General features: G+C 50.4%; 1 protein-coding gene across 1 annotated transcript in view; it reads left to right on the forward strand.

The window, feature by feature from the left end:
- TFE3 (transcription factor binding to IGHM enhancer 3) overlaps nt 1-7,332 on the forward strand; it is a 40,828-nt gene extending 33,496 nt beyond the window's left edge. The window contains exons 8-11 of the mRNA XM_048490027.1: nt 3,248-3,323; nt 4,841-4,988; nt 5,087-6,613; nt 6,739-7,332. Of these exons, the coding sequence (XP_048345984.1) occupies nt 3,248-3,323; nt 4,841-4,988; nt 5,087-5,395 (533 nt within the window). The 3' untranslated portion in view covers nt 5,396-6,613; nt 6,739-7,332. The remainder of the gene's footprint in view (nt 1-3,247; nt 3,324-4,840; nt 4,989-5,086; nt 6,614-6,738) is intronic.
- Nucleotides 7,333-9,386: the final 2,054 nt, after the last annotated feature.

Below are 9,386 nucleotides of genomic sequence, written 5' to 3' on the forward strand. Positions count from 1 at the left end.
TCTTGTGCTTTCAACCATTAGAAGCGTGACTTGATCAGACCAACCTCGTCTCCCCTCGCAGTCTTTGCAAGAATTAGCTGGTCAGCCTGTTGTCCATTTTGGAACCTCTTTGCCACCTTAGCGGGAAACAGATATGATGCTGCCTTATTCTGAATCCCTATCAAGGTCGGTATAGCCTGCTCTGGCTGGCAGTGGCTCTCAAGAGTCTCGGGGAGAGGAATTTCATATCATCTTCCGATTGGAAGTGTTGAGGATTGAGCTTGGGACTCTCGGCATGCAAAGCAGATCTCTCCCAGTCCCACATGCCTTTAAGGACGTAGGCTAGCCCTGCTTGCAAATAAGCCCTGTTTGCAAATATGCAATCCATGTACAGCGTATTCTTGATTTTTCTTTAAGCTTCTGTTGAGTAATTCTCATGTTGCATACAACACACACCTAGCTTTTAAAACCCTGTGTGTGCATTCAAAACCCCACATCTGGACGCTGGTCTCCAGTTACCTTTGTAAAGTGAACGTGAGTGGACTCTTTCTTACGAACAGATGTGTATGCAGGATAGACACACTTTCACTGTAATGTGTGAACAGAGCAATTGTGACGATGGACTGGTGAAGGGAGAGCAGGATAAAAGTGCATTCGGTCTAATGTGAGTGTGGAAGCATACTCTTTCTACAGAAGCATCCTTTCTCTGGGGTGCGAATTGGAATGGAATAAAATGCACAGGAATGGCCACTGAATGTTCCCTTAATTCTGCGTTCAGCAGAGGCCAATTTACTGACAGTCCCTGGCCCCTCCATGATGCGGCTGGCCTCCACTCGGGCCAGGACCTTTACAGCCCTGGCCCCTGCCTGGTGGAACACTCTTCCTCCAGCTGTTCGGGCCCTGCGGGATCTTGGTGATTTCCGCAGGGCCTGCAAGACGGAGTTGTTCCGGCTGACTTTTGGAGTGAATCTCACAGCCAGCTGAAAAGTGCCCCCCCCCTCTTCCATTTTATGGAATTAGGGTCCATTACCATCTGTTGGACCCACCCTTTTCTTTTCTCCTCTCGGGAGGGTTTAAGAGGGATATTGCGGGCATTGTTATGTTATGTATTAATTGCTACATTTTAATTTATATTATTTGAGGAGATTAACTTTATATTTGATTTTATGTTTATCTGTCATTTGAGATGTTAGGTTTGTTCATCTTGGCCTACAGATTCCTTCGCTACGGCAGTATATAAGTTGAAAAAATAAAATAAAATAAATAATTAGGTGAAAGAAACAAGGCAAAAATGTGGCACCACAACAACAACAAAGACAAATCAACCTCTGGTTGCTTCGGTTCAGGCCAGTAGGCTCAGCTGCTCTGCCACGCTAAACCTCCATCCAGAAACACACCCAGGCTGATGACAACAGTTTCCAACTCGCCGCGCATTGCTTGGCTGTGCACAGTTTTTATTTCTATCCCTCTGGAGAGATCTCACAAGGTCAGCTAGGTTACGAGAGAGACTCGCTTTAGCTTTGTTGCTGGCCAAGGTGTTAAACTGGGGGGGGGGGGGGGGCTTAATTACCGAAGCAAAGACAAATAAACCTGCCAAGCTGTAGGCTGCCACGTAATTTAGTGACTTGACAACGTCAATTAACAAAAAGCTATAAACAGGAGAGAGCACAAAAACACATCCGACACAGAGCAAACAAAACACAAAAATGCTGTGGAAGAAGATACACAAAGCACATGTAAGCAGACTTGAGGATATCTCCACTACCCAGCCTCCGGAATCTTTGAGAAAATTACTTTAAAGACTTAAAATCCCCATGCGTGTGGGCAGGCTTTACAATATTGCTGCCGCTGAAGCAGATTTTACCCTGCGAAACGGGGAAGACCCAGAACGTCCTGTCTGGTTAATCCTTGGAACTTGGAGCTTTGCACAGTCTCTGGAGACCTTTGCACTTCCCCGGACTTGTCTTGTTGGACACTTACTTTCGTTCTCCAGTCACTGTGCTTTGTGTATCTTCTTTTACAGTGTTTTTGTGTTTTGTTTGCTCTGTGTCTGCTGTGTTTTTGTTAACTGGCATCGTTGTCTATTCGCTAAATTATATTGTAGCCCACCGTGGGGCAGGTTTATTGGCAAGTCTCTCTCCAAACTTGGCCAACCTTGTAAGATCTCTTTAGAGGGATAGAAATATAAAGCGCCCACAGCCCAGGAACGCTGCAGAAGTGATCAACATTGTTGGAGGTGCCGTGCGGCGAATTGAGGCGGAAGCTCTGCAGCCATCAGCCTGGGTGTGTTTCTGGGTGGAGGTTGAGGAGGGCAGAGCAGCAGAGCCCATTGGCCTGAACCAACACGAAGAAACTGGGTGGTGGCTGGTGCAACGCACTTATCTGATGTTGGGAAGGAAGGGAAGACGCAGAGATAGTGCAATCAGTTGCTCCAGTTAAGAAAACCAGACCAAATAGCAGAGGATGACTTGGGCTGTTGTGGTAAAGGTGAAGAACCTGAACTGGTGGATGCCATTAGCTTGGCAAAGGTCACGTCGCAATTTTTGGTCATTCCCGGATGTACTTCGCCCTACATTTGGGAGAAGCAAACAAACAAACTAGTCTTGTACTTGACTGTATTTAGGAGGTTTGCTGGATTCTCCTAGTTGTGCGGAAACAGGCCAGCCAGTGGTATTTCTCCAGCATCGGAATCGCACACCAGGCTAACCTGCATTGTGTGCCAAAGACCGCTGATTTCTTTTGTATTATTTAGGCGCAAGAAGTTACCTTCTGTGTTAGCATAATTCTGTTCACCCAGGTCCCTGAAGCTACATTAAGTGGTTACTGGAACTCTCTCCAAGCTATCTGGCTTTTGAGATATCTCCAGATATTAACTGCACATTTTCAAACAGTGTTTTGGGTCACGTAAGCTAGAAGCATGTGTGTGTGAATGCAGTCGAAGATCCCGATGAAGTGGAATCCGGTGCTCATGACTGTATTTTGTCATGTATTTTAATATTCCCAGAGTCCTCAGTACAGCTGAAATCCAGGGCTAGTGGGGAAAAGGTCGGGGGTTTTGGATGGATGGCAGGCGGATGGAATTCCCAGCTTGGCCATAAAGCTCACCAGTGGGCCTTGTGTTTCATCTGATCCCATCCTACAGTGCTGTTATGAAATTACATTAGGTGGCACTTAATTGGAAAGTGCCACAGAAAGGGCATTAATTGAAACAGCGTCTGTTCTGCTTACCCTCCCCAGGAATATTTAAGATTCTCTCTCCCCTTTGTAGTTGAACGTCGGCGACGGTTCAACATAAATGACCGAATCAAAGAGCTGGGGACCCTCATTCCAAAATCAAATGACCCGTAAGTCTGGCAGGGGAATAACCAGGGTTGCTTGAATGGGGACAAAGTCCGTTGCTATCAGGAAAATGGGGGTGGGTGTCTGAATTTTTCCCTGGTCCTGAAAATCTCACTCTTCGACCAATTTTGGATGGGGCTTCAGGGGGCTCCGGGTAGATTTCTTGTCCCAACATGCTTCCTCCTTGCCGCATGCCGAGAGAGAAAGTCGTTGGGGCAAGATTTGTTGTCTCGGTGTACTTCCTTTTGCCCCGCCCGTGCTTCTCGCTTTCCCTGCGGAAAGCAAGAGCACTCCTGGTGCGATTTTCCGCACTAGAGATATCTCCAGATATTTACTCTGAATGGTGGAGCCGTGTCTCCCGCCAAGGGCTGAGTCAGGAAGCCTGGGGTGGAAGTCAGAGGTAGCCTGACCATCCAGAAACACACCCTGGCTGATGACAACAGTTTCCAACTCACCGCATGTCAGCTTCAACAACAATGTTTATCACTTCTGAGCATTCCACAGCAAGAGGCGGCTGTGAGTAATCGACCATTATTTACTGATGTGTTGCAAAGGCTGAAATTCACTGGTGTGAAAAGTGGAGTGTGAAAAGTTGCTTCCCCCAATGCAGTTAGTGCGTGCCAAGGTCCGAGTGAAAGATATTCCTTCCTAAGCATTTGTGTTGCATATCTCATAGGGCAGGGCGGGGCGTGCTGCAGTTCCAGAGGAGTGCAGGGAAAACCGCCTGTGGCTCGTGGTTTCTGGCATCTGAAAGGTTCGATCTCTTCGATGGAAGATTAGGATTGACACTCTTATCAGTTCAGCCAGCATACACCACATGCTGGCAGGGGCTGATGGGAATTGTAGTCCATAACATCTGCTGGAAGTGCCAAAGGCCCTCTTCACTGATGTTCTAGAGGAATGAATTGCGGTAGTAAACTTATAATCCAGAGGGATTATGGACTACAATTCCCATCAGCCCCTGCCAATTGGCCATGCTGGCAGGGGCTGATGGGAATTGTAGTCCATAACATCTGGAGTGCCAAAGGTTCGCCACCACGGTTCTAGAATGCAGACTAGGCACAGAAGTCAGCCTACTGAGCATCTCACGTTAACTTTTATAATTTTTAAATTTATCATTTGATTTCTAGGCCGCCGTTTCCCTTAACAGGCTCAGGGACGCTTACAGCAATACATGAACAAATTAAAACATGCGGCAGTACTTTTGAAAAGGTGCCCTAAAATCAATCCCGCACTAACTAAGGGGGATGAAGACGAGGAGTTTGGATTTATACCCTGCCCCCCTCTCTCTCTCCTGTATGGAGTTGCAAAGCAGTTTACTGACTCCTTCCCTTCTAGACGGGAACTGGGTGGGAGCCAAGGTCACAATTGGCCTAGAGTGCCAAAAAACCTTGGGCCAGTCATGAACGGGTCACCACACCCCGTAAACGTGGACTGGGAGGGCACCATCTGGAAAAGGCTAGGAACTCCTGACCGAAAGGATCTTGGCTCCTCGATGTCCAATTCTCCCCGGTCTTCGCAGGGAGATGCGTTGGAACAAAGGCACCATTCTCAAAGCATCGGTGGACTACATCCGGAAACTGCAGAAAGAGCAGCAGCGCTCCAGAGAAATGGAGCTCCGGCAGCGCAAGCTGGAGCAGGCCAATCGCAGCTTGCAGCTGAGAGTGCAGGTCAGTGCAGGTGGGGGCGTCGTTGCGCTTCAGGGGGCAGGGGAGGAGGGGAGGGCAGCCGAGCTCCCTCTCACCGCCTTGCCTTCCGCCTTCCCCAGGAGCTGGAGCTGCAGGTCCAGATGCATGGGCTCCCTCTGACCTCCACCCCGGGCCTCCTGACTCAGCCCTTGGCAGGAGACCTGGCTCCACCGTTCGGGGAGTCTCTGGACCTGCCCTTCACGGCCGAGGAACTGGGGCTGGGTCTCGCGCTGGGGTCCGACGGGGGAGGCCTGCAGGACGTGCTCATGGACGACGGGACGACCCTCTCCCCGCTGGGTGCCTCGGATCCGTTGCTCTCGTCTGTCTCGCCCGGCGCGTCCAAAGGCAGCAGCCGCCGCTCCAGCTTCAGCATGGAGGATGATTCCTGATGGCTGCCTGGGGACACTTGGAAGTGGGAGGGGGCAGCCCCCTCCCTCAGACTCTTCCTCTTAGCCCACCTGACAGTTTGGAGTCTCCTTCCACCCGTGGCTGACGGCTGAGCCCTGTCTGTGCAGCACCGCCTTCTTTCCCCAACACTCTGTGTCTCTTTGCCTTGCAGAGTCACCCCTTTGCCCCTTTCCTGTAGGAAGGAGGTGGATAGAACGTCCTCTCGCAGACAAGGGGGCGCAAAGCTGTTTAGCACTGAGCCGCGGAAGCAGTCGAGATGCGTTTTCCTGGGGTGGGTGAGGCGCGGATCTTCTCTGCTCTGGGGAATCACGGATTTGTGCATTTCCTCAGGCCTGCCCTGTTGGAAACCTGCGCGGGCCTTTCCTTAACACTGTGTGCGAAGTGTGGTGTTCACTCTTGGCCTCGCTTTCTTTTCTTGCACCTTTTCTGTACGTAACTTTAGAGAATCAAGGGGAGGGAGGGAGAGGAAGGCGTCCCTCGGTAAAGCTGACTCCTACGCTGAGAGTCCCTTCTTTTTTTTATTTTTGTGTGTGTAAATGAGCTTTATTTTATATAGATATTGGGATTTTTATTACAAATCCTTGGCCTTTAATTGTTTTAAATAAGGAAGAAGGGTTCAAGGTCGCACCAGCTGGGCACTTTACATTTCTACTTCATTGTTTCATTCCCTCCAGTCCAAGGCGTCTGCTGTCCCTCCTTTCTTTGGGCAAGTGTGGGGCAAACGGAACCGTGTCTCCAACACCTGCTCATGTGGTCATTTGACAGCACACTCCTACACAGTTGCTCCAGCCCCGACCTGCTGATTCCAACGGATTCACAGCGGAGTAACTCTGTGTAGGAGGACAGCGTAGAAATACGAGGGCTGAACTGCAACCTTACTTATTTTTATGATAAACTTATAATCAAAGTTTTATTTAAAGGATTTGTCTGCACAAAGGGGCCTTGGGGGAAACACGGAGAGCAAGAACGTACAGTTTGTAAGGTCAACGGCTTCCATGGCCGAAATCAACTGGCTGTTGTGGGTTTTCTGGGCTGTGCGGCCTCCGTGGTCTGGTAGTTTTTGCTCCTAACATTTTGCCCACATTGACGACTGCCATCTGAAGAGGAGCAAACACTACCAGACCACGGAGGCCACACAGCCCAGAAAACCCACCACTTACTTTTCATTGACCCTTTGTTGATTGGGAGGATGCTTCTAGGTGGTTTAGGATACCTCTATCAGTTTTCTACCAGCATGGCCAATTGGCTAAAGGACAGAGGCTGATGGAATTAGAATTCCTGAACATCTGGAGAGCCGAGGCTCTCACTCCCCGTTTCCATTCAGCATAGGGGTCAAACTCAAGCCCTCCAGATGTTTCTGGACTACAATTCCCAGCAGCCCCTGCTCACATGACCAATTGGTCCTGCTGGCATGGGCTGATGGGAATCGTAGTCCATGAACACCTGGAGGGCCTGAGTTTGACCCCTGTGCTCCAGCCACTGCAGAGGCAATCACGTTGTAGGCCATAGAAGAGGCATCCCCAATGGTGTGTTCAGCTCTTAAAGATAAGGCCGTCATCTTGGAGCAGGTTCGTTCAACAGACTGTCAGGTCTCGGAGGAGGTGTAGGACGGGAAGAGAGGCTCATCCAGCTGGACCCTCTGCCCTTCTGGGGACCAGGAGGAAGTGCTGCTAGATCCCTCCTGTGAACCAGTGGGAGGGGTTGGAAGGCGGGCTCACAGGGGGGTGATCAGCACCTGTACGTGATGACGTCACTTTCAGTGGGACGCTTTAGCACTTGCCCCCAACACTCTATGGAGTTGTGGGGAGAGTGATGGAGTGTGCCCCTGGTGCTTCCACATTGCACCGGAAGTGACATCATCACGCACAGATGTTGGTTTCTCCCCCATCTTTGGCCGGCCTGTTTCCGCCTGTTGCCAGCAGACAGAATGCCAGAATGCAGACAGAATGCAGACAGAATGCCTGAATGCCAGCAGACAGAGGCAGGACTCTCTGGGGTGCTGCCAGCTATTATGAGGCACCTGGGAAGCCTAGGCAGGAGGGAATCCTGCGTGAAACAGCTAAGCAGGAGATACGAAGGCAGGAGATACGAAGGCAGAAGCAGGGGTCCGATACAAGCAACAGGTGTGATGTCTCCAGTGATCCATTTGTAAAAAGAAAAGAGAATGGATGGGAGGCAGGGTTCAAAACAGGGAAGGGGGGGGGAAGTAATTGCTGATGGGAAAGATCTTTAATCGGGCTTTTACTCTCTTGCAGTTTTTAGGGTCAGAAACCTGGGAGGATTGCAGGTTGTTTTCCCTGCTGTGGATTCTATACCCTCGGTGTCCCAGATGCCTCTTTCTGTCTTTTTCCTTTGTATGTTAAATGTTTCCACTACCCATGCTAGAGGCTTCTAAACCAATAAACCAGCAATGTCCATTTTTTTTAGCCACCGTGGCACCGGCCTCCTTATTTGGCACATTGGGCTTCCAGTGTGTGCGAGCGTGCAATTGGGTTTGACTGGAAAGAGTTTTAAGGAGAACTCGCTTTTAAGTCAGTAGCGGTGAGATCTTGGGACGGCTGATGCAGAACAAGGAGGAAGTCACTGAGCTGCGATTGGACAGAAGCAGTCGCCTCAGTGACATGGTGGGGTTCCAGCTAGATGAAGATTGTACCTCTCGTGTTGTAGTTGAAGGCACATGATGCCTCGGTTTTCCCGGGGGCTGTGCAGGAAGGGAAAATAGGGTTAATTCTTTAAAAATCCTTTTGGTGTCGCTCGTCAAAACTCTCCCCCCCATTCTGGTATTATCATTTTAAAAGTAGGGAAGAAGGAATATAGCAAAAGAAGGAACCCAGATAGGTTCTTCTGGGCATGTCTAGTGCATGTTGCTGGGTGGAGCAGGGCATGCAAGGAGCTTGGAGGGTCTGAAGGAGCATAAGAACCAGTGGAAAACGTCGGCTGGCAGGGGAGGAGTGAGGCCCCCGAGAGCCACGGCTGGCCTTGACAGACCAATGCCCTGACTCCGCCCCAGCAGCTTCGTACCCTCAACCTGTGACTAGTGTATCAGTCTCTGGCTTTCAACATTTATCCCCGCCTGCTCTTCCTGATGGAGAGCCAGATGTACCCCCCAGAGGACTCTTCCACACCAGACCTCTCCTGAGAAAGCCTTTGGGGCGGGGGGTGGATGCACAGAAACTGATGACAAGAATGCCCGTCTGGAACAATAGGAAATGCTTGAAGGTCTGTTGGATATAATGGGAGTTAGGAATGCCAGTTGACTTCCATGGGCTCCATTAAAATACATTATAATGCACAAAACGAACACATGGGAAGGATGTAAGGAAACTGCCCTGTATCTAGAGAATGACTGACAGTCTCTCTCTCTCACACCACCCCCCCACACCCCCCCCCACACACACACCCACACCCCCTGCAGCAGAATAGCACTCTCTGGGACTGGAGATGCCAGCCCTCAGAGTGGAAGGATAGTCTTGGGGCCCAGATACATGACGCTGGAATGACAGCCCTTGGAATGGAATAACAGCGCCTGTGGGCCAAAGTAAAGTGCTCCGAGACTAGAATGATAGTCCTCAAAACAGAAGACTCTGGAAGTGGAATGACAGCCTGTTGGATCGCAGCTGGTGCTCTGGGACAGGAATGAGTGGAATAACGGTCCCTGGACAACCCCCCCCCCCCCCCGAGCGGAATGGCAGCCCCAGGCCCAGAAACCCTCTGCTCGTCCCAGGGATCGCCATTCCAGTGTTGGGTTTGTCATTCCAGGCCCTAAGCAAGTTTCTCCAAATTCCTCTCACGCTGCAACGGCAACTTTTGTTCTCTTTTGTGCTTCAGTGGAACCCCCCGTGCCAGCCTTTCCTGGCTGCCTTCCTGTTCAGGGGGCCTCTTGGCCCCTTCCATTGTTCCCCAGGGGGCATTCTTGTCTTGCCTTCTAGTACATCCCACTGTCTGGACCCCAAAGGATCCTCTGGCTGTGTG

This window comes from Sphaerodactylus townsendi, linkage group LG03 (assembly GCF_021028975.2).
Source record: "Sphaerodactylus townsendi isolate TG3544 linkage group LG03, MPM_Stown_v2.3, whole genome shotgun sequence".
Classification (NCBI taxonomy): domain Eukaryota; kingdom Metazoa; phylum Chordata; class Lepidosauria; order Squamata; family Sphaerodactylidae; genus Sphaerodactylus; species Sphaerodactylus townsendi.